The 24,680-nt window shown below is 42.5% G+C and overlaps 4 protein-coding genes across 13 annotated transcripts in view; 1 reads left to right on the forward strand and 3 right to left on the reverse strand.

The window, feature by feature from the left end:
• Positions 1-8,770, reverse strand: part of HOOK1 (hook microtubule tethering protein 1) — a 55,748-nt gene extending 46,978 nt beyond the window's left edge. The window contains exon 1 of the mRNA XM_053392259.1: positions 8,682-8,770. The gene's annotated coding sequence lies outside the window, so the exon portion shown is untranslated. The remainder of the gene's footprint in view (positions 1-8,681) is intronic.
• Positions 1-9,493, forward strand: part of LOC128415699 (E3 ubiquitin-protein ligase RNF170-like) — a 25,267-nt gene extending 15,774 nt beyond the window's left edge. For all 3 annotated transcript variants that reach the window (XM_053392283.1, XM_053392285.1, XM_053392284.1), the window contains exons 2-6: positions 1,394-1,466; positions 2,776-2,884; positions 7,517-7,590; positions 8,062-8,172; positions 8,699-9,493. In XM_053392283.1, coding sequence (XP_053248258.1) covers positions 1,394-1,466; positions 2,776-2,884; positions 7,517-7,590; positions 8,062-8,172; positions 8,699-9,004 — 673 coding nt within the window. In that variant the 3' untranslated portion in view covers positions 9,005-9,493. The remainder of the gene's footprint in view (positions 1-1,393; positions 1,467-2,775; positions 2,885-7,516; positions 7,591-8,061; positions 8,173-8,698) is intronic.
• Positions 9,273-12,794, reverse strand: LOC128415122 (tigger transposable element-derived protein 1-like). Its single transcript, XM_053390987.1, has 4 exons — positions 12,643-12,794; positions 11,461-12,475; positions 10,097-10,137; positions 9,273-9,334 (listed from the first exon to the last, which is right to left on the reverse strand). The coding sequence occupies exons 2-4, from the start codon at positions 12,447-12,449 to the stop codon at positions 9,273-9,275; spliced, it is 1,092 nt and encodes a 363-aa protein (XP_053246962.1). The 5' UTR covers positions 12,450-12,475; positions 12,643-12,794.
• A 1,598-nt stretch (positions 12,795-14,392) lies between these two features.
• FGGY (FGGY carbohydrate kinase domain containing) overlaps positions 14,393-24,680 on the reverse strand; it is a 152,902-nt gene continuing 142,614 nt past the window's right edge. For 6 of the 8 annotated variants that reach the window (XM_053392265.1, XM_053392262.1, XM_053392267.1 and 3 more), the window contains 2 exons: positions 17,443-17,504; positions 14,393-14,628 (listed from right to left, as the gene is read on the reverse strand). In XM_053392265.1, coding sequence (XP_053248240.1) covers positions 14,547-14,628; positions 17,443-17,504 — 144 coding nt within the window. In that variant the 3' untranslated portion in view covers positions 14,393-14,546. Of the gene's footprint in view, positions 14,629-17,442; positions 17,536-24,680 lie in introns of all 8 variants that reach the window. The other 2 variants (XM_053392261.1, XM_053392263.1) reach the window with 2 other exon arrangements.

Consider the following 24,680-nt stretch of genomic DNA (forward strand, 5'->3'; position numbering starts at 1 on the left):
TTAAATGAACAAGCTGAATTAATTAAACACATGTGTTATTGCAATATCCAGATAAAAGCAGCTAACTGGCAGTGGGGCGATATTAGCGTTGGGTTTTAATATTAGAGCTCAGCATGCAGCTGCAGGGAGGTTTAAATATAAGAATTCAAAAAGCATACACATGCGTAAATGAAACTCTATCTCTTGTGCGATGCTCATTTCTTTTTATAACCTTTTTGAGGTGCTGGACTTAGTTCAAGATAAACAGTGGGCAGCTCTGTTGCTTTTTTAAAAAAACCAACAGTCACTTAAACTACAAATGGGGTCTCAGGTCAAAGATAAGGAAGCAGCTTCTTTTGACCTGTTCTGTGTGTGCTGACTGGGGGCTCCGAATATCCACAGACTCTTGCAATTTTGAAATATGTTCAGGGCTGCAGGCTCTGCTGGGATTCAGTCTGGACGTTGCTTCATTCCAAATTGAAGAGATGTTTTAGTTGATGACCTTCACTTTGATCGAGACAAAAAATTCTGGTTAACCATGGCAAGGGGATAAATGCTAAAAAACAAAAAAGAGAGAAAAACCCTTGAGGTGTTTTCTAATTTTTAGACACCCACACAGCTTGTGCCTAGCTTAAGCAAAACTTAATGGCTGCAATTTAGCGGAGACTATGCTGAAATACATGTTTTACGGATTCCGGAGAAAACGGGGGATTGTTATTACTTTCAAAACTGCCCACTTAAATGTTTATTTTGCATTGTCGGTACCTAAACAAGAACTTGACAATAATATGCACTCATAGAGCTCCAGGCAACTGTGAGCTTCCCCATTCACTTCAGTGGATGGGACAGCCCCATGTGCGCTGGAAGACTGTGCATGTGGGATGCCTGCCCCTTGCCATTGGAATGAATGGCGAAATGCTCCCCAATAGGAAAGCTCTGTATGTTTACTGGAGCCTCTGGTTTTACGAAATCACTGGATTTATCAGCACCAGTTTAATATGATTTAAGGCAACAATATAACAGTGTTAATGATCATTTAAGGCACAATGTGATACCTTTTATGACTCTTGTGGGCTTGTCTGCATTACATATTTACTGAGGGTGACTTAATTAGCATCTGACTAAAACACCTAGGCTGAAGGCATATGGGAACAGATAAAGGTATTACCTGAAGTTTAAACCTGAAGTTTAAATCTAAAGGACAAATAATTTGGGGGTGAAGAAGGAAGAGGAGAAAGCATCACACTATTAAAACTGAGGAAAATCTTCTTTTGGGGCAGCATGGATTGGCAGGCTGCCATAGAAATTAGATATGTTTACTTGTTCTATGTATCTTTGCTCAGTTTCTCTCTACGGAATATTACCCTATCTAAAGTTTTATAAACATTTTTTTTTTAAAAAAATCTTTTTACAGATTTCTTCATTTAAGTCAAGAGATGAGTCTGCTGGAAAAGAGTTTCCCCCATTTGTCCACGAGAAACCACTTAGTAAGTTTACAGATCTGCAACTCTTTAAAATACAGTATGAAAAACACAAAAGAAGTTTGATATGTGCCAGGGTCACGGGTGTCAGTAAAGCTTTTCAGACTTCCCTTACTCTCTGCAACAGCTGGATATTCTTGGTCCAGGTTCCTCACCACCTAATTAGAAACATACTCCATTTCCTACTTTTGTAAGATATGAAACTCAGAAAACAAAAAGCGGGATTACTTTTCAAAACAGAGGCTTGACACATGATATGCAGAATTTATAGAAACAGAATGACTTCATTAATCAGGTTTTCCTGTCTTGACAGCATATGGACTTGCCACACAACAAAAGCTTTTTTGTTTTTTGGTATTCTGATATAGGGTAGCCATGTGTCCTACTTTAGAGAGGAATCATGGAGTTGGAAGGGACCCTGAGGATCATCTAGCCCAACCCCCTGCAATGCAGGGATATGCAGCTGTCCCATACGGGGATCAAACCTGCAACCTTGGCATTATCAGCACCACACTTTAACCAACTGAGCTATCTAGACATGCAGGATTCCTCTGTCTGAAGGGCTGTCTAGTACAGACATCCTCAACCTTGGCCCTCCAGATGTTTTGAGACTACAATTCCCATCACCACTGGTCCTGCTAGCTAGGGATCAAAAACATTTGGGGGGCCGAGGTTGAGGAAGCCTGGTCTAGTCCAAGCCTGCTTCAAAAAGAAAGAGCCATATGGAGGGAGAGTAGGGCCAGGAAGTCACCAACTGTTTTTAACACCTGGACAGAAAACTCAGCAGGCACATAGGTCACAGTCTTCCCCCCTTAAAATGAGACGTATTGTATTTCTATTTAAATTAAAGCAGTTCTAGGTTTGCATCCTCACATAAAAATTGGCACCTGCGAATTTTATGCACATTGGAGACTTTTTTTTTGTTAACATGTGGACATCTTATTTTAGGTAAGAGGTTTACAGAGGAAACCTACTGGGATGGGGAACCTGTGGCCCTCCATTTGTTGCTAGAATACATTCATCCCGGACCATTAGCCATGCTAGCTGGGGCTGATGGGAGCTGGCAGCTGGAAGACCCACTGGTTCCCCATTCCTGGCCTGAGTTGCTGAGTTGCACAAAAGTTGCAAATAAAGAACAAGATAGTGATTGTTTGTGCAGGGCAATTTTAGTTCTCCAGAGGTTTTGTTTTTTTTAAAGACGATTTATGAATCACCTGGAGTTTCATCTCTATCTCTTATCTCTCTAAAAACATATCCACACTGAGTAAAGTAGTCCCTTAAAAAAAATAAAATCTCTCTCTCTCTTTTTCCATAGGAATCTCTTAGACAGTGGCAGCGATGCTACCGCAGTGAGGTAAGCTGCCCAATCTGCCTCCAGGCTACTACTTGCCCCGTAGAAACCAACTGTGGACATTTATTTTGTGGTAAGTAAATAGGATCATTATTTTCCCCACACATATATTCATTTTATAAACATATAGCTGCCTTCACATTGCACGTAACTATAAAAGGAGAAGGGCATATAAAAGACAATGGATTGGCTCCAGACTCAGACTCTTATCCACACTTACCACTGAGTAAGAGATCCTTTGAACTCAGCAAGACTTGTTTCTGAGTAAGGAGCCATAGGATTGCACTGTATGTTACTTGAACTTAGTTCCAACTGAAATAATAACTTAAGTATAACTGATTTCAACGGGAGCCAAGTTCAACTAATTTAGACTAGATCCATTTCAATCTTGTTTATTTGCCTGATTCTACATATCCTTTGTAGAAGGATATCCCACTAAATAAAATTAATTCAAATGGATTAATTTGATCCCACTTGATAAATATTGCTTTCTTTGCTGTATGTGTGTGTGTGTATATATATATATATATATATATATATATATATATATATATATATAAACAAAATAAGATTTTCAATATTTTGACAACTAACAGGATGGTAAGGCCCCCCAAAAAGGAATGTGAAGTGGAAGAGAACTGCCCATCTCTGTTGCACTTTACCACTGCGGCATAAGCCTCTCCCTGTTGTTTTAGCAGCTAAAGTGGGGGAGCCGTAAGTCTGTGACATAGCTGGAACTGCCATGGGCGAGACAGGTCAAGGTTAGGAGGGCCTGTTTACTCCCACAATGAGTGAGGCTACTCTTAAAGCCATAATCTCCAGCCTCATGCTTTCCTCACAGCTGGATTGAAGCTATAGTCATTGGAGTTTTAAGGAAAACACTTATTCCTGCAGATAAAAGGTGCTTGCTCCAGTGCTTTTCACTGTGGTTACTGAAGCCCTTCTTAAAAAAAAAAACAAGAATGAAAAAAGATTAAGGACTTAATGGAAAGATTAACAATAGCATCACATTAAAATCAGACTTCTTCCAGGGAGGGATAATGAAATGCTTGTTCTGTACAAATACAGTCAACTGTATTATAGATTTCAGAGGTTCAACGCACTGGTCTGCTTTTCTTCTATAACATGTGATTCTCACAAAGGTGTCTTAATTTAACTGGGATTTCTAGCTGGGAGGAAAACACAGCTTTTTACTAGATGTAAAATATAGCAGGTCTAGGAAAAGTCAGATATCCACAACAAACAGACTTGGAAGCTACAGCAACAAATGAGCATTTAATTACATGAGACGACAACAATTTGGAAAAGTTCTTTGTCACAATTGTCCTTCATTCTTAAGCCACGGCACCATCTATAACTCTAGCCATAGAACAAAAATTAATGATTTTCAGATCAGGCAGCTCTTAATGATGACTGAATCTGAGACACCAGCCAATCTCCAATATATAGCTCTACAAAATGGTTTTTAAAAAAGTATATTACTCTCACTGCCCCACATTTATACAGCGTTTGCCCCCAAATGACACTATGCCTATCTGAATCATATTGCAACCCATCTGCATGCAGTATATCTGCTTCACAAAGCCAGAAAAGAGTTCTGATATAATCTGATTAAACCCTTTGCTGTAAAACAAGATCCTTCATGCGTTTAATCACACCCGCACAGGAACCACTTCCTCTTCCCTTACATTCTTCATTCTGATGTTAGTGTGCCACAAGTAAAAAGCAGAAATGAGTTAAGTGTCCAATAGTGGAAACTCCCACCCCAAAGACTAATTTGCTATAGCAAGTCCAGATTGTTCTAGCAAGCGAGTCAATATATACAGTACCAAGAAGAGATAGGATCAATAAATAATCTCAAGGGTTTTCCTTGACTCCTTTTTCAGAGTGGCCACAGTGACACGTACATTGGTCAAGTCTAGGTTAGACTACTGCAACATGCTTTCTGTGGGTCTGCCCTTGAGGGCTTGGAAACTGCAGCTGGTGCAAAATGCAACAGGCAGAATACTATCATCTGCACTTTGCAGATCACAATATGCCAGTCTTACATCAATTGTTCTGGCTTTAGGTTCATTCATGTGCTCATTTCAAGGTGCTGGTTCTTTATAGGTAAGTTATAGGCCCTAAGTTATTTAGGACCAGGTTATCTGAAGAACTGCCTTCTCTCATATTAACCTGCCTGTAGGTTAAAATCGAATTGGCAAGATGTGCAATCCAGCCATGATCAGTGTAATATGTTCAAACCATCTTGCCCTGGTGAGCAACCTGGCTGCCGAATTCTTCACCAGCTGAAGTTTCCAAACCATCTTCAGAGGCAGCGTATAACGCATTGCAGTAATCTAGCCTAGAGGTCACCAGAGCATAGACAACAGAGAAGAAGAAGAAGAAGAGTTTGGATTTGATATCCCGCCTTTCACTCCCTTTAAGGAGTCTCAAAGCGGCTAACATTCTCCTTTCCCTTCCTCCCCCACAACAAACACTCTGTGAGGTGAGTGGGGCTGAGAGACTTCAAAGAAGTGTGACTGGCCCAAGGTCACCCAGCAGCTGCATGTGGAGGAGCGGAGGCGCAAACCCGGTTCCCCAGATTACGAGACTACCGCTCTTAACCACTACACCACACTGGCTCTCAGTTAGGCTATCCCTTGTCCAGGTAGGGGCATAGCAGGGCCACCGGCTGAAGCTGATGGAAGGCACTCCACACCACTTTTAATATTTGCTAAAATGGTGCTTATAATAATTTGAATTATTTAATGGTTGTATTGCTTTAGCATATTGTAAAATGTGTTAGGGGCCTTTATTTAGGGCTGAAAAGCAGTATAGGAATGCTCTCACAAATAAATAAATAAGCAAGCAAGCAAGCAAACCTTCGTCCCCCTGCCCAACCCAGTGCTGAACACTTTAAGTAAATTATTAAAATGAAATATATAGACATAGACATGTTTTGGATAGGCTATGTTTTCCTATGTCTCAAAACATTTTATTTGAAACCTATATTTTTAATTCAATTTGGCACTAAGAAGAGCAAAGGTGGGCAAGTGTCATATCTAAAACTCATATTGTTATTTGATGGCTTTAAATGATGATCGGCTATGACTTATAGGGGGGAATATATTATTGTTAGTCTGTATTATCGTCAGGAATTCCTATATTTCTTTCAAGATGTTTCAAATTTCACCTATATCTCGAACCATATGTCCAGGAAATGGAGTAGAAAGTTGAGCCTGGGCCAATATTATTTTTCTCTAATTGCTAATGGCCAACAGAGTGTTTCTTTGTGGGGGGGAGCACACAAAACTCTGCAGCTTCCTGGATTAAAAGTAGATTTGAGGTCAGTTCTGAAAATGTGGATATATATACAGAAATAGCATGGAAAAGGGGGGGAGAGAGAGAGACCCACCCTTCCTCCCTGCTTTGTTGCTGCAAATGAGTCAACAGAGGAAAATGATTTACAAAATATGATTTTTAAGTGCTTTGAAAAGCTGGTATGATTCTGTTTTGAGATCTGCATATGTGCCTATAATATGGTTGCAAGCGGTATAGTTGACCCATATGGATCTCTAGCATAATTCATGAAAGCTTCAGTCTATTGAACAGGGCTGCTGGTAGGTGCTTATAAGACTCTGGGCACTGCTGCCATGAAGCAAAAGGCAGGGGGTGCCTGGGGTCTTGCTGGCACTGTTCTCCACATTGTGCGCAGCCACCCTGTAAACAAAAAAATGGCTAGGAAGGGAGAAAGGGGTAGGAGATCCAGGGCCCCGGGATCACCCCTACCCATGTCCCTGATATTGGGAGTATCTCACGGTGTATGCAGCTGCATTATTTTTAAAAATAAACTTGGAGTCGAAAGTGGATTTCATGCTCTTTATTCAGCTCATAGTGGTGAGGAGGAATGGAAGTTCCCCCAGAATGTCTGCTTTATATACATTATTTACACAATGGGCCCCACGTGATTGGCTAATTCCGGGATTCTCCTGTAGGCCAATCAGGTTGTGGATTCACTTCCACCTGCAGCTGGATTGGGTGGCTCCTGTGGACCAATCAGACTGCTGCATTCTGGATCCTATTGTTCTAGGACCAATCAGACTGCTGCATTCTGAATCCTATTCAACTCAGTACATATCAATTTTTATCTGACTTTTTCTGCCCATATCAGAACAGCTGTGAGAAAACCACATGTATTGTCAAATCAAAGAATCATAGAGTGGGAATGGACCACGAGGGTCATCTAGTGCAATCCTTGCAATGCAGGAAACTTTCTGCCAAATGTGGGGCTCGATCCCACAACTCTGGCATTAAGAGTCTTATGCTCTATCACCTGAGCTATCTGAATAATTTCAGGGACGGAGTTGGTGAAGGCTTTGAAAAAAACACAACAACATCCTGTAGGATCAAGTTTTTAAATGTTGCTACTTTTCTGCAATCAGCTACACACCATATTTTCACGCACATTTTACTGAAAGTAGGTCACACCTGGGTGGCAAATAACTCTGGCAGCATCTGTTTCTGTCGCTGTCCCCAGCAGTGTCCCTAAACACTGAGTAGCCTGGGGTTTTCCCCCTTTCCAATAGTTTCCAGGTAGAAATGTAATCTCAGTGTGGGAACTGGATCATGGTGACAAAGGGATTAACGGATGATGAAGGAATCTTCGTGCTATGCAGGTTTTTAGTTCTTGCAATACTACTTTTTCTTTCTTTTCTTTTTGTAGGTTCCTGTCTGATTGAATACTGGAAACATGGACCTTGGCTAGAAGCAATCAGCTGCCCACTCTGCAGACAGAAAGTAAGAGCTTTCTCTTGTGATCATCTGCTCTTCGGCAGTCACAAGAGGAGGTGGAAATATGTACCAGGAATAATCCTTATAAATTTGCAGGCTACTACAAAACATCTGCATCTCTCATTTGATGCCTGTCAAATCAGGGAACACCTATCAAATATTAAACAATGCGCTTACAGCAGGCTTTTTATTACAGCTGGCTGGCTTCTTGCATTGCGTTCAGCTCACCCAAGATGAACTCCTTATACTCCTCTGATCTTGGCCGCTAGCTGCCTGCCTTGGCACAATGCGCAAAGGTAGCAGAATAAGGAAGGGAGCCTGCCGGGGAGGAAATTTACCCACTGGAGGACAAAGCCTATGAGTCAGGGGTCAAAGACATAATAACAAAAGGCTTATTAAAAGCATAAAACAGCACTGATTTGACTTTTAGTTCTAATCTAAAGAGACGCTTCATGCTTTTTTCTTTTTTACCTGAAGGTCATTCTTTTGTACAACATGCCTTGTGAAAATCAGCCCGACAAGCCGAGCAAACAAATTGTGTATGACATCAGAGATTACAACAAACGTTTCTCAGGACAGCCTAGGCCTGTAAGTAGCAACTTTTAGACATTCCTGGCTTAAAACGCAGCTAAGCTCGTTGTCTTTCTAAATTCTGATTGAAGCTGGTTTGGGGAAATACACTCTAGAACACAGTATTTCACAAGAGACAACAAGGTAGATACAGAATAGCTATGGATTGTGCCAAACACTGAGCATACACTGAGCTTCCCAAACCAGCAATAGGAGTGGACTGAACACAGAATAAATGGGAGTGTGTACACAGCATGGGTGTCCTGTTTGAGTGTGCGCTCCACATAAAACGAACCAACTTCTTAAAAGTGGCACCCAGTATTCTCATTAGCCAAATTTGCACAATGCAAAACATGTATTTTTAATGGGGCAATAAGGAAATAATCACTACTGGATGGGGGTGATTAGGAAAAAAGGAGGAAGAAGGATTGTTGCTGGCAGGTTTTTAGTCATCCCTGTAATTCTCTTCTTCCTACTTAACAAATCCAAAAAAGCAGCATGAAAAATAAAGAGTTTCATAACCTTACCCAAATTTTATGTCCAGTTCACAGATTATCTTTATGACATGCCGCTCCTCATCAACCTGGCCATACGAGGGATCTTCACGCTGGGCGGTTTGGTGTGGATCTTCTTCCTCAGAGTTGTCATCTGTTGTTTTGGAACCTTCATGTGCTTGACTTCTTCCTTGGATCTGATGCCAGAACCTCTTTGTGGAATTCTGGGTGTGTTTGATGACCTAGTTGTTGTTTTCCTACTTTTAATCTGTATGATAAACATTTGCTCTCAGATGGAATCAGAAGGGGCAAACATGACGAGCTCTACAACGCAAAACATTTTGTTGGAATCATAACGGGCTGAAGCGCCGGCTATTCATAATGGGGAAACCAACCAGACAACGGTGGATTTTCCTAGTCTCTGGAAGCGACACAGAATGGCCTTAGCTTTGAAGAATGCTAAGGGTTGGTGTGCAGCGCTGGAGTTTATGGAAGAGCAACAGTTGGGTGGAGGCTGTAACGTTAATCATGGATTAACATTCAACTATGTCCACAAGCCTCAAGAAGTGCACTGCAGCCATTCTAAAATGACAATTTCGCATTTGTGGTACTTAAGACTGACTCCTAGAAGGCACAGTGGCCAAGATCTGATCCAACTGTTCCACAGCTCAACTGCTCAGATATGGCTAGAAAACATGAAGTACATATAAACATGAAAATACTGTACCGCAACTCTGATTAACGTGGAGCCCTCAAAACGACAAATGATTTTTTGCACATCATTAAAAGACTATAGAGAGACAAAGAGGAACAGGCAGACTTGTGTGTGCTTGGCGCACACAGGGGGGAAATGTCGTCCGCTAGAAGGTCCAGTACAGACCTCCAGATTCAGCAGCTTACTGATCTAAGATAATCCTTTGCCACGTGCAGTATTACAGATACATGTACAGGGATTATGGTTTGGATATGCTTGCCAATAGTTGCAACAGTCCTCATATTGCCACCCATCAATAAATGCTCCCAAAAACTGGCACAAGGGTATTAGAATGGATCAGAAAAGGCACCTTGGAGCACCGTTATCTGAGTCTTTTGGAAATAAGCATGCTCTTTGAAAGTCACTTCCTTATGCTGAGGCTCCCAGTTGTGCTTTGGTTTCAAGGTGGCTTTGTGTACTGTAAGCAGGTTTCATATACATCCTTATAGTAACTTAGGACAAAACCAAATGGAAATCCATGCTATCTGATATAAGCACTGACGTCTTGAGCAGCATGGGGCTATATAAATACAAAGGAAATAAAAATGACCAGGAAGTTCACCTCCTCTTGGAGATCTCTATGGAAACCTTGCCCAGAGTGCCTCCCAGTGAAGACAGGCAGGTGACAACCAAGGAGAGGGACTTTTTGGTACAGACACTTCAGCTATGGAATTGCCTCCTCAGAGAGGCTTACCTGGCACCTTCCCTCCTCCAGTGCAGTTAGTACAGTTAAACCTGAGTGAATAAAGAAGTTGTACATCCAGGCTTTAAAACTAGGTTTTAAATCCCGACTGTACAAGGACGTTTTGTTTTTTGTTTTGCTGTCTTTTATTGTCTATGTTTGCTTTTTAAATTATGATTATATATTGTGTTTTGAATATATTGTTGCAAGCCACCTGGGGAATATTTATTGGTGGGCGGCTATAGAAATCTAATAAATAAATAACCAATGAAAACACTATGAATCCAGTTTATATGTAGCCTGTTACGTGTTTGCATGGTGGAAAGGAAATCAGGTTTTTATGTGTTAGCTGTGTGTAAGAATGAATGCATATACAGTGGTGCCTCGCAAGACGAAATTAATTCGTTCCGCGAGTTTTTTCGTCTAGCGAATTTTTCGTCTTGCGAAGCACGAAATCCCATAGGAATGCACTGAAAATCAATTCATGCGTTCCTATGGTCAAAAAAAGTCCAAACAAAGCCAAATTTGGTACAACAAGAGTTTATTAACTGCTCTTTAAAGTCACACATACTGTAAAGAGCAGTTCAAAAATTGAAGGAAAAATAAATTAAGTTTGTAAACATGACAGAAAAACATTTAAAAATCAACAAAGTGTACAGTACATTTTCTAAGACTCTGGGGGACCACTCGAAGAAGGCTCCTCTTCCACTCTTTGCTTCTTGCTCAAGAACCTGTCCATAGTCTGCTGCTTCATCCGCCTTTTCAGCACCTCCCTGAAAGGCGACATGACCCTCGTATCATAAGTGTTCCCAAGGTCATGTGCCTCGTGCTTGTCAGGGTGCTGCTGCTCTGCAAAACCCTGCACCTCCTTCCACTTCTGGCAAATGTCCCTCAGTTTTTCGGAGGACAGCCGTTCCTCAGTTGCTTCCTCCTCTTCCAGTGAGGCCCGCTCCTGCGCAGCCTCTGCCTGCAGTTCGACCAGCTCCTGGGTGGTCAGCTCGTGGTCGTGCTCCTCCACCAGCTCGCAGACGTCCTCCGTGACCTCCAGGCCCATGGTCCTCCCCAAGGCAACAATGTCCTGCACCACTGTTGACTCTGGTGCATCAGAGTCACTTGGTGCCACACAGTCCGGCCACAGGCTGCGCCAAGCGCAATTCAAATTTCTCTGGCTGACCCCGTTCCAGGCCATGGTGATCATCTTCAAGCAGGTGACGATGTCGAAGTGGTCCTTCCAGAATTCCCACAGGGTGATGGTGGTGCAGTCAGTCACCTCGAAGCATCACCTGAAAAGCTCCTTGGTGTAGAGTTTTTTGAAATTGGCGATGACCTGCTGATCCATTGGCTGGAGCAGTGGCGTGGTGTTAGGTAGAAGGAACATGATGTTGATGAAGCTGAACTCCTCCAACAAGTCCACCTCAAGGCCTTTAGGATGAGCAGGAGCATTGTCCATCAGAAGCAAAGCCTTCAGCGGCAGGTCGTTGTCCAGCAGGTACTGTTTGACAGCAGGGCCAAAAGCAAGATTGACCCAGTCCACAAACAGCACACGTGTGACCCAAGCCTTACTGTTGGATCGCCACATGACACTCAGCTGCTCCTTGTCGATCTTGTGTCTCTTGAAGGCCCGTGGGTTCTCTGAGTGGTACACCAGCAGGGGCTTGATCTTCAGGTCGCCGCTTGCGTTGGCACAGAAGAGCAGGGTCAGACGGTCCTTCATGGGCTTGTGACCAGGCAACTTGGCCTCCTCCTGAGTGATGAAAGTCCTTTTGGGCATCCTCTTCCAAAACAGCCCGGTCTCGTCGCAGTTGAAGACCTGCTGTGGAACGTAGCCCTCCGTCTTCACAACCTCCAGGAACTCCGCTGCAAAGTCTTCAGCCGCAGGAACATCAGAACTGGCAGCCTCTCCATGCCTGACCACGCTGTGGATTCCAGATCTTGTCTTGAACCGGTCAAACCAACCTCTGCTTGCCTTGAAGACTTCTGGCTCGCCTGAGGTTCCTGGCTGTTCCCGGACGAGGGCTGCGTGCAAGGCCTTGGCCTTCTCACAAATGACGGCCTCAGTCACTGTGTCCCCTGCACGCTGCTTCTCTTCTAACCAGATGAGCAGCAACTTCTCGACCTCCTCCAGAACAGCTGGGCAGTTCTTCACGATCCTGGTGACTCCCTTGGCTGCATCAGTCGCCATGATCTTCTTCCTCATCTTCAGGATGGTCCCGATGGTTGATGGATTCCTCCCGTACTCCCTGGCGAGGTCCGTCACACGCATTCCGCCGTCGTGCTTCCGGATGATCTCCTTCTTCATTTCCAGCGTCACCTTCTCCTTCTTCCTCTCGCCGGCCTCTGCAGCAGCAGTCTTCTTGGGTCCCATGGTAGCACAGCTCCTACCTTCGTAAACTCACACACACAAAAAAAAATCAGTGATGTGCTTCAAATCCAAAAAAATCAAAAGCACCCAGCCACCCAACACACAGAAATTAAAACCCAGAACCAAGTCCTTGAATCCCAAACACCCCAACCCAAAATCCAAAACCCCCCAAAAAAGTTTTAAAAGTTTAACTTACCAAATGGATGCAAAAGCAGTTCTGGAAAAGCTTCAACAATCAATCACCGAAGTCTTCAGAAACCTCAAATGGCTGCAAAATAAGTTTTTGAAAAGCTTCAAAAATCACCAAAGTCTTCAAAAACCTCAACTGTTCCCCCAGCCACCCACCCACCCACCACGCAGAAATTGCAAACCCCTCCCCAACTGCTCCCCCAGCCACCCAGCACACAGAAATTCAAACTCAGAAAATTTTTCAAAAAACAACAACATGGCCCAATGGTCACAGAAAATCATAGAAATTAAAAAAAAAAAACCCCACAAGCTCCCAGATTCTTGCAAAAAAACCCCCAACACCAAGTCCTTGAATCCCAAACACCCCAACCCAAAATCCAAAAACTCCCCAAAAAGTTTTAAAAGTTTAACTTACCAAATGGATGCAAAAGAAGTTCTGGAAAAGTTTTGGAAAAGCTTCAAAAATGAGCAAAGTCTGAAAAAAGGCTACCAAACCGCATGCTAACAGTTGCTCCTCGAAGTCAAGTCACAACTGCAGCTGTTCAAGCAAAGCACCCTTGGTTTTAACGGTTTTAAGACAAAGGAAACAAAGTCGCAAGACATTTTCGTCTTGCGAAGCAAGCCCATAGGGAAATTCGTCTTGCGAAGCAACTCGAAAACGGAAAACTCTTTCGTCTAGCGAGTTTTCCGTCTTGCGAGGCGTTCGTCTTGCGGGGCACCACTGTAAATATTTGTTGTTCACGGTGTTCTGAAACTTGTTGTGCATTTCTTCTTCTAGCACGTGCACACATCCTAATATTTATTTGTTTATGAAGTCCCTGGTGATACGATTGCTACAATCCATGGGTTAGCAAGTGCAGGGCAAGAAAGAACAAATGCAATATGTGTTTACAGATACAAGGTTTGCAGCAGGAGTACAGAGTCTCATAGGCTGGTTGTTCTGGGCAGGATCTTTCCGGTCACCTACTGTAACAATTGCTTCCTGCTTCTTGTTGCTTGAGAGACTCCATATCCTGGGGTAGGCAGCAGGTGAAGGACTGTGATCCAACTGTGCCTCATTCTACCGCAAGGTGGTGCTATAGAGAACGAATGTTGAAATGCTGCCTGGGACAACAGTGTTTAAAGGAGATCTAGTTAATTGAACCAGACATTTGTGCTATTTCTGGCTACCCATAAGATTAACCGGCTACTTTGCAACCTCATTATCTGAAATCCTTACCCTTCCTTTATGTTGCTATGGAATAGCAACCTGGGGGAGAACGGGGGGGGGGGGGTGTGTGTGCAAGGAAAAGCCCAGAGATGAAAGTTAGAGATAGTTAGGAGAATGAGCCCAGGAAAACAGAGGAGGGCAATTTATTTAGGGACTCAGGGTATATATCCTGACTTTTGGTGTGAACTAGACCCACAGGGTGTAAATGGACATGTGTTTAACTCTTAGTGATCAGCTAAAATAAATGCATGAAATATTTAAGGAGAGGAATTTTATGGAAGTTCTAGATTAATTTTGCTATAAATGTTGATGGTGGCGGGTTATAGCTGATCCCAGTCTAAGATGGTAGGAAGGAAAAATACAGGGTGAGTCCTTTAAAAGAGGCCCCATGGATACAGAGTGCACATGTTCCATGGGGCCTCTTGTATATTGTAAGACTTCATCTGACTTATCCCATAGCAATTTGTCATTTGCTTTCACTGGAGGCAAAAGCTCCTTCTTTGATTTGGTATCTGGCAGTAGCTTAGAGAACCTGCTCAACAGGCAATAAAGTATTCAACGTATTTTTATAAAATTAGAAATGTAAGTACATTATGGATAATCATTGATTTAGATAAAGGAATAAAGAAATAGAATGGGGGGGCGGGGGCGGGAAACACCACCACTCTTCCAGCGTCATGAGTAATTTTCCTTCATGGTGTCTACAAACTCTGCATGATGGTTTTATATTCCCGCTGATGTTCCACGAGTTTCAGAAACACCTGGTACTTCTTGTCATAAAATCTGTGGGGAAAGCACAAATTGAAGCAATGAAAACTCTAGGAAAGTACTTGTAATAAAAAAAAGAAAATAAGAATCTACGATGACCCCTTTTGTGCAGATCACACTCACCGAAGTGAAGAGGACTTGTGCAAGGGCACACAATTGTCTTTGTGCTGCTCCTGTGTCCTTTGAGAGAGCTTACCCAGAAAATGCCTGACTATGGCCATAAACTTTACCCCCCGTTTGACACTAAAGATGCAGGTTGATTTGTTTAAAAGAAGAAATGCCCTCTCTCACTCTTGCAGGCTCCCCATTCACAGGCTGTAAAAGTGAGGTAGAGGGATTCTGGTAATTTCTGGGGAAGGGAGGGGGACGGGAAGCAAAAGAATGTGTGTGAAATTGTCTTCATCAGCAGTGGCATTCCTCCTAATCTGTATATATATTGCATGGGTCTGGGCTGTCATGTTAATAAAGACCAAGGTTTCAAAGGCATAGTTCAAAATATTCTAAACTAGGAAGCTGCCCTTCCTGCCCTTGTATTTCCCCCATGGCAAGTGACAATGTATCAGACTGCTAAAGCAATGGCTGTGCTGAATACACAATAGTAATACAAGCCCACTCCCCCAGCTTGGGGGAGTCAGGGGGGGGGGTTAAATTGTGAACACTTCCAACATATCTTTAATTAATAATTATTATTATCATTATTAAAAACTGGATCCATCTTGCCCTGTCTCCATTTTAAAGTTTACCTTTTCTTATACTAAAAACTTACAACCAGATTAAAGTCTTCATTGCAAATGCAAAATAGAAAATGGAAGAATCAATTAGGATATCTGTAGACCTTCCACTAAGCCTGTAGATGGTGCTGTAGCACTTCTTGAATAAGTTCTCTCTCCCCCACCCACCCAAATTGCTTTATATTATGAAGCAACGTAAGCAATGAAGCAATGTACCGTATTTTTCGCTCTATAACACGCACCCGACCATAACACGCACGTAGTTTTTAGAGGAGGAAAATCCTTAGGCATGCCACCCGTAGGCATTCCCTCCATAACACGCACAGACATTTTCCCTTACTTTTTAGGAGGAAAAAAGTGAGTGTTATGGTGCAAAAAATACGGTAATTCACATCTGATTGGGGCACACAATATGGCATAGCACAGTAATGTAGCAAAGCTGCATTAAGAAAGAATGTAAGCTATTGTACAGCTTTGAAATAAAAAAAAATATTAAAGGTTTTCTGGGGTTACAAAAGTACATGCATGAGTAACCCTGAAATGGCCCTGCAGATGAGCATTTTAATAACCCACTCACAACGGTCTTTTATCCCAAACATCCCAGTTGCCATCTTTTGTTTTTCCAATATTATTTAACCCTGGTTCTTTGCAGTGATAGATTTCGGTTCTTGCTATAGCATCTCGTTCATTCAGGGACTTTTCTCCTCCTTTGACCTCCCTAACTCAACTTTTAGTCTTCTTTTGGGCCCATGATTACATCTTTCTGCACTTATTTGCTCTGTGAACTGTTTATCAGTTTGCTGCCTCCTCATATCCCATTCCTAATTGCATGTCCCCCCCCTAGAAAATCCCCCCCACTCTCATTTACCTCCTAGCTGGCAACTGAAGCACCACACTAGGGAAACGCCAGCTCCTGAACAGCCACATAGATTTCTGCAGTATCTGCAGTTTCGTTCTTTGCCTCAACATCCCCAAGTACTTGGTGTAGAGTTTTCACCATACATAGAGGTTGCTATACTTTCAGATCTTTTTAACCTACCACATGGTGGCCAACACACATCTGCACACCCTGGCTATGCTCAGGAAGGTTGCTTGCTTAATCATTACCCTACTTCCTGCTTTACTCCATGTAGTCCCTTCCCCTTCCAGTGGCTCTTCCTCAAGTGACGCAGGAAATATGTATCAGGGTATACAACAAGTGGGGTGACAGCAGAGGGCGCAGGTGACTAAATGTGAAGGGCAGCAGAGGAAAAGCACTGGGTAGGGAAGAGGTTAAGCAGCTCCTGCTCACCCCTTCTGCCCTGCAAATTATCACATTTACAGCAAAGAAGCACCTAGGGTCTTCAAGCACTGTGTTGGCTGCCCTATGTTTGGCTTTAGCTTAAATACAGGTATTTCACACACACACACACACACACACTTATGTGGGGGTTACATTCTGGGCCCTCATGTGCATAAGTGAAAATCAAATAAGTGGGGAGCACCCTCTACAAAGCCTCTCTCTTCAACTAAAATAGAAGCTTGGGCCAGCTAGAGGCTTGAGGATGTGCTGAAAATGGATGCTGCTGCTGTGCTACCACACACGTCAGCTGCTAGGCGGGGAGGCTGAGCAGCCTAAACAAAGCCTTCTGTGCCTCTAGTCTCTTCAGGGCTTCCTCCACCCACACTCAAGTTCTCTTTGGGCTCCAGGGAGGGTCTCCTTGCGAGCCATGGGGACTCTCCAGCTCTATCTTGCCATTTCCAGGTTTGAATTAAATTACTTATTTGTTTCCCTGTACCACACAGTCGTGTGTGACACCTAAGTGGGGGGGGGATGCCTGTATATATCTTGGTTTCACCTCAACAGAACTTTCTGTACTTTGAAGCATCCAGATGGCAGAGTTATTTGCACATCTAACTGATGTAGTTCCTTAAGTTTGTATGACCACTGTGTTTTGATAAGTCCTGTGTCTTTCCCATTGGAGAGGCGAAGAAAGAAGGAAAATATGTTAAGCTCTGTCCACCGCCACACAAAAAGTCAAGAGTAGACAGCTTTAACTGTAGACAGCGTAGCTCTTTTACGCTGATAAGCCAAATAAGAGAAAAACAACTCCATTACCTTTTATCCTTGTGGTTTGGCAGCACAACTCTCCCAACTCTCCCCATTTTCTCCATTGCATCCTGTTGAAAGAGCGACAGTAGCTGCAGTGGCCTGTTTCAGTTTAACATTCTTAGTAAAGGAACAAGATGTTTCAGGAATCAAAGGGAACGCCACTGAAAAGTGTTGTTCTGGGTTAACACACCAGAGCGCTTGAAATATGGTCTATTCCATTATCAGACAGCAATGGGAATGCAGCAATGCTGACTGCTCAATAAGACAGACACCCGTGCAGGGAGCTCTGGAGAAGAGCGAAATAATCTGATCACTATCGCCCAAAAAGTACATACAAGTAGTGGTTTGCTGATGTTTTGGTGAAGACATGCTGGACAAATCCACCACTGTGTTCACAATAAAGAGGATGAACTGGAAAATATATCAAACTAGCCAGCCATGGCTGAGGCTCAATGAAAGCAATTGGATTTGACTTGAACTCAGGTCCCATTAACTTGCATCTGCCACATGTAGGATAAATGAGTGGCTTGCTGTGTCTCCCTGGCAGTACTCCCCCCACCCCAACTTATCTACATAAGGTACTTATCTACAAAAACTGCACATACATAGCAACATGTCTGCAAAAATCCTGAGGAATGTGCGAGTGTTGCAGGCAGGGTGCAGGAACATCTGGGACGGGACCATGAGGCACAGTCCCTCCCTCCCCTCCATGCATGTGGAATGAATCAACAAATGGATGAAAGAGGCCTTAGTTAGGAATATAAGGCGAGCTTTCCTGGACCAGACCAAAGCCCATCTAGGCTATGTTCCTACAGTGGCCAGCCAGCTGCCTATGGGAAGCCTCCAAGCCCAACCTGCTTCCCAGCAGCTGCCTCCAAAACTGGGCATAGTGCCCAGGTAGCATGGCTAGTGGTCACGGATAACTCCATCCTCCACGAATTTATCTGACCCCCTTTCAAAGCCATCAAAGGAGGTGGCCATTACTACATTTGGGGATAGTGAATTCCATAATTTAACTATGTGCTGTGCAAAAAGTGCTTCCTTTTCGTACTGACACAACTCCTACCTGCTTTCACCACCCCATGCACACATTTTGTATACCCCTGTCATGTTTCACCTGGCCCTTTTCTCTAAACTAAAATTTTGTAGCATCTCCTCGTGAGGGAGTTTGCTGTAGCTCCATGACCACCGGCAGGATTTTCTAAATCATTTCCAGCTGTGTAATATCCCTTTGAGGTGCGCCAACCAGAACCGTATGCAGTATTCCAAGTCTGCATGCACTATAATTCGTATAACGGCCTTATGACATTGGCATTCCTCCCACCCCCAATTTTCAAACCCTTTCTAATGATCCTTAACAAGTAATTTGCTTTTTTTTTTTTTACAGTTGCCATGTGCTGGGTCAACATTTTCATTGAGCTATGCATCATTATCTCTTTTCTGGCCAGCCCCTGCCAGTTCAGACTCCATAAGCATATATAGGAACTTAGCCCTACCCAGACACCCACCCAAACATCACTTTGCACTTGCTTACACTGAGGGCTTATCCACACTTTATTTTGTCCCACTGCTTCCGCCCCAGGGAAAACTGCTCTTTAGTGCTCAATAGGAACGAACAGCAATTTGGGTTCTCTCCAGATTGCTGTTTGTTCCAGTTCAGAGCAGGTTTTCCCCAGGAAAGGAGCAGGGCAAGGGGACAAGCCCTCTGTTGCAGTTACAGTTTAACTTTAGCTGTGTTGGGCGCTTGTTAACATTCTCCAGCATTCCGACTTCCACGGCAAGAACATAATTCCGTTCTGTGCACTGGCTAATCTGGCAGAATGTACTCAGATGAGATTGATCTGACTGTACAGCCATACTCCCAAATGAACAGTCAGACACACTCAAATAAGATTCAGGACCAAATGAACGACACGCTAGAAAAATCTGCGACAAAGGTCTTCCAAGATTTGCAGCCGTGGTACATTCTGTGCTCTAAAGAAACCGGCTACAATTCAACGCAAAGTTTGCTTAAGGCATTGATTTAAGCATGCTCAGCACTCCAGTGGATTGTGCCCATCATTATATCTAAAATATAAATGGGACCAACAACAGCAAAACATTGCACAGCAGAGTATTCCTGCTCACTGCCAGCCATGCTCTCTCCCATTCTTCTCCATTCCATTCTCCCCCTCAACAGGCAGCCCATCACTACTGAGCAGGCCAAGTCGGCACTGCACTTCCCGCCAATGATTTTTCTTTTCTTTTCTTTTTTGGTATTTCTGCAAACCTCAGAGTTCCACCAAACCTGCTGATACAAACTTTGGTGCTGTTTTGACTACACGAGAACAGGAGTCACACTTGAACATTACAAGCAGACGTAATACTGGCTGCAATGATTATAAAACCTTTAGCATAAAATGCTGAAGCTTATTAGCGGAAAGGCATTGTTGATGAAAGATGGGTAACTAAATAATTGGCAGCAGAGGGAAGTGCAGAATTCTGGATTTGCAAGGGACGGCTATTCAAAATTTGTGCCCAGCAAAGCAGATTGCCCCTCATTTTCCAAATGGATGGGTCAGAGGAAGCCACAAGATCCAAGCATATACCTGCTATTAATTAATTAGGCGCCCAAGTTTTTAGTGTCCTATGGCAACGGGAAGTACTGAAAAACATTTGAAATTCGTTTTTCCTTTTTGGGTTTGGCAGAGTGCAGAACCCTTGAATGCCAAACATTGGCTTTTTTAAAGTGTGCCCTTACTGACACAACCTTTAGCAACTCTGGATTCAAAGTCTACCAACTTTTAGCAATTGTAAGTCTAGAGTCAAAGGCCTGCGATCTAGTTGACATATAATGGAAGGCAGGTGGCAGTCGTACTGCAGAATAGGACAGCTGTGCTGTTTTGGAGAACCGTCTGATGTGCAAAAAGGGGACTTGCAAAAGAAACTAACTAGTCTCAAGGCAAAGTCTGAAGACTGGTTGCCTGGTTTCAACTTGACATGCATTTTTTCTGCATTTTGCCTTGCTCAACTGCAGCTTCCATTCCAGTGCCCTCCCTGCAGGCTGAATATCACTATTTGCACTGCAGCATACAATGGGCACATGAGAGTTGGTTTTTCTCCCTCAGTTATCAGTAATGTCACAGGAACGACCCAATAGTTTCATGAAAACCATATTCCAGGCAGCACTATAATTTCCAACAGCTCTATGCTAGCTGGGAGGAAGAATCGCATTTCCCCAGCAATTATATTTTGCTCCGAGTGCTGGGAATATGGAATCCTTTCCCAACAAAAGCACTTCCTTGAGAGAAGATCTCTGATGCCCACAAAGCAAAGGGACAGTAAATGTGCACTTGCTGAGCTGCAAGCTGATTATGTGGGAGGCTTTACGTATCCTGGAAAGGAAGGAATCTAGTCTGAAAAGAGAAGGACAGCTGGCAACTCCCTCGAGCAATCTAGTCTTTCCTCTCTGGGTCACAGGTATTGTACAGAGAACATTCTCTGCTTGGCTCAGGCACTCATTATTCTTTTGGAGATGATCCAGCCTTTCAGATAAATATATACTTGCACACGTTTTATTTAAAAGCAGTTATTCACTTAGCCTCAAAGCTTTCCCCCCTCCAGACTTCTGGGAAGAAGAAAACACCCACCCACACAAGCCATAAAAAGATGAAATGGCTTCTTTCAGAGGAGGGAGAGAGACAATGCCATACTTAGTGCCTTGTCATGAAGCACCATTTTAGATCTATTTTTGCTATTTATTCAATCACTGTCTCTGCATAAATGTTGGCCGATATAACCTCTACGCTCTCCAGCAGGCATGTGGCTCAAGGGACGCCCTCCATGGTCCACTTCTAATTTTAAAAGAGAATATGAGAGGTGAAAAGGACTTTCCTCACCGCCATTATTTCATTAATCCCCCAATTAGTCTTTATAACTACATGGAAAGGGAAAGGGTATTGGGAATGACTTGCGAAGGCTATGCCTTCAAAGGTGGCATATAAACACACACACACACACACACACACACATATATATAATACCAAAGAACAACAATAGTATGAAATTCTAGTTTTGGAAAGCTTCCATGTCAAGTGCAATAGTGTGTCAAGGTCACATGGGAATCAGCCAATAGCAGAGCCAAGATTGCAGTCTCTTCAGTTCTTGCTCAACTCAAAATATGCCCCGTATTTTAAAAGTCACTGTCAATCAGGGTCATGGGAAATGCCAAAAGTGTTCAGATCAGCAGTCTATTGAATTTGGGTGCTTATCTCCAAGTATAGCATAATGGCAAGTATGTTCCTCAGGGATAAGGGCTTCATGTTCAGATCAGTATTTCCAGCTACCAAACTGATAGTACTCTCCTATACATGTGTAAGAAGTAGGCCCCACTGAGTTCAATAGATGTGTACAGTGGTACCTCGGGATACATACGCTTCAGGTTACATACGCTTCAGGTTACAGACTCCGCTAACCCAGAAATAGTACCTCAGGTTAAGAACTTTGCTTCAGGATGAGAACAGAAATCGTGCTCCGGCAGCGTGGCGGCAGCAGGAGGCCCCATTAGCTAAAGTGGTGCTTCAGGTTAAGAACAGTTTCAGGTTAAAAACGGACCTCTGGAACGAATTAAGTACTTAACCCGAGGTACCACTGTATAGAATTGCAGCCTTAACTTAAAGAACGTAGCAACTTCTTTTTAGACAGCACAGTAAGACAGCACAAAATATGGAAGTCATTCTCATGTGTAGTTTGTCACATGGGATGTATACAGACAGGCCCATTTAGCCTTGTCTCTTGTTTGAAGCAGGCTTGAATAAAATCAAGAAAGTACAATGAATTCTTTAAAAAAAATTTTTTTTTTGGCTAAAGTTATTTTTTTCATCATTTCATTTTTCATTTCCTGTAAATGCTGTGCTAAAAATAAAGACACAAATGTCCATGTTTGATCATAATTTGATCATAATTTTTAAAGGCTGGGCAAAATGCAAGTGAAGGGTTTTCTTTGCTGACAAAAATAGAGCCACTGTGGAGTATAAATAAATGGATGAATTCATAGTTTCTAGCTTTTGTTACAGTGTCAGAACTGAGTAAGATACAGAGACAGGCCAGTAAACAAGCTAGCTAGCAATGAAAGATTATCAGAATTGCAACTGCCACTTAACTTCATACACAGGGAAAAACTGAGTTTAACAGATGTGAATTGCAAAAGAATTAGTAGTGCAATCCTATACATGCCTACTTAAAGTAACCCCTTGAGTTCAGTAGGGACTTACTCCCAGAAAAGTGTACATAGGATTTCAGCATAAGACAACAGAAACACATACTATTTTGCTAACAAGAGTCAGCAGCAGTACTAATGTCCAGTGACCAGAATACAGTTATACCCTGGAAGTCAAACGGAATCCATTCCCAAAGTCCGTTCGACTTCCAAAACGTTTGGAAACCAAAGCGCGGCTTTTGATTGGCTGCAGGAAGTTCCTGCAGCCAATTGGGAGTCACGGAAGCCCCACTGGATGTTCGGGTTCCAAAGAATGTTTGCAAACTGGAACACTCACTTCTAGGTTTGCAGTGTTTGAGAGTCAAAATGTCCGAGTGCCAAGGCATTCGGGATCCAATACAACATGTCTAACAATGGGATTTCTACCTAAAACATATTCCATACACGTATGTGTGTATGTGTGTATATACGTGTGTGTAACACACACACACACACACACACACACACTTCTCTTGCTCAAATGTTAAATAAGATTCTACACCTGTACAATCAGAAGACAAAGTTGAATTCTTCCAGCTGCTTTATGCATTTCTCAATTAAACTCTCATTGATGGCTATGAAACTACATAAACAACAAAGCCAGTTGCTTTTTAGGTGCATATACAAAAGTTCTTTAAAGATCTCTGCATACTCTCAATGGAATTCTTATTGTCTAGAAATTACATGACCAGATTACCCTCATATGTATCTTTTTGTCTAGTGAGTATCTATTGCGTTTCTCATTTCTTGCCAGACAGTCGCTGCGTTCCACCCAGATGTAAAATTATCTATTATTCCCCTAGCGGTTTTTTTTAAAAAATAAAATTTTTATTAGTTTTTCAACATATATTATAAGACATTACAAACGACAATACACAAACAAACAAACATATAAACATGTATAATTTCATAATCTTTTTTTCTTATACCCAATTTCAACGACTTCCCCATGCCTCCCTTTTCTGCATCCCTGTTTTAAACTTTTTCAGCAACCCCTGATCTAAATTACTTATAAATCCCTTTTTTTAACCCTTTTCTTTCCTCTTATCCAATCATTTATCGCTGCAAATCTGCGATGCTTTACCCATGACATTTTAACACTCACTAATTTTACAACAATTTTTAAGATAGAATTTAAATTTCTTCCAATCTTCTTCCACCGTCTCTTTCCCTTGGTCCCGGATTCTGCCCGTCATCTCCGCCAGTCCCATATAGTCAATCACCTTCGTCTGCCACTCTTCCAGCGTGGGTAGTTCTTGTGTCTTCCAATACTTTGCTAGTAAAACTCTTGCTGCTGTTGTAGCATACATAAAAAACGTCCTATCTTTCTTTGACACCAATTGGCCTACCATGCCCAGGAGAAAAGCCTCTGGTTTCTTATGAAAGGTACACTTAAGCACCTTCTTAATTTCATTATAAATCATTTCCCAGAAGACCTTAATCCTTGAGCACGTCCACCAAAGGTGATAGAAAGTACCTTCAGTTTCATTACATTTCCAACATTTATTATTGGGCAAATGGTAGATTTTTGCAAGCTTGACTGGGGTCATGTACCACCTATAAATCATTTTCATAATATTCTCTCTTAGGGCATTACATGCCGTAAACTTCATTCCGGTGGTCCATAACTGTTCCCAGTCAGCAAACATAATGTCATGTCCGATATCCTGTGCCCATTTAATCATAGCTGATTTAACCGTTTCATCCTGTGTATTCCATTTCAACAGCAAGTTGTACATTCTTGACAGATTCTTAGTATTGGGTTCTAACAATTCTGTTTCTAATTTTGACTTTTCCACCTGGAAGCCAATTTTCCTGTCCTGTTTAAATACTTCATTTATCTGGTAATAATGAAGCCAGTCCCTTACTTTAAACTTCAATTTCTCATAGCTCTGTAATTTCACATTTCCACCTTCTTGTTCTATAATTTCCCAATATTTTGGCCATTTAGATTCCATATTAAGTTTTTTCACTTCCTTAGCCTCCATTGGTGACAACCACCTAGGGG

This window comes from Podarcis raffonei, chromosome 6, assembly GCF_027172205.1.
Source record: "Podarcis raffonei isolate rPodRaf1 chromosome 6, rPodRaf1.pri, whole genome shotgun sequence".
NCBI lineage: Eukaryota > Metazoa > Chordata > Lepidosauria > Squamata > Lacertidae > Podarcis > Podarcis raffonei.

Bases quoted from the DNA above. Each gene is read 5' to 3' on its own strand.
- LOC128415122 (XM_053390987.1), bottom strand. From the start codon at position 12,449: ATGGGACCCAAGAAGACTGCTGCTGCAGAGGCCGGCGAGAGGAAGAAG. The intron at 10,138-11,460 runs GTTCCTTCTACC...TTATTCACTCAG, and splicing joins TTCAGCTTCATCAACATCAT to GTTTAACTGTACTAACTGCA. The intron at 9,335-10,096 runs GTAAGCCTCTCT...CATGTTTTCTAG, and splicing joins TGGAGGAGGGAAGGTGCCAG to CCATATCTGAGCAGTTGAGC.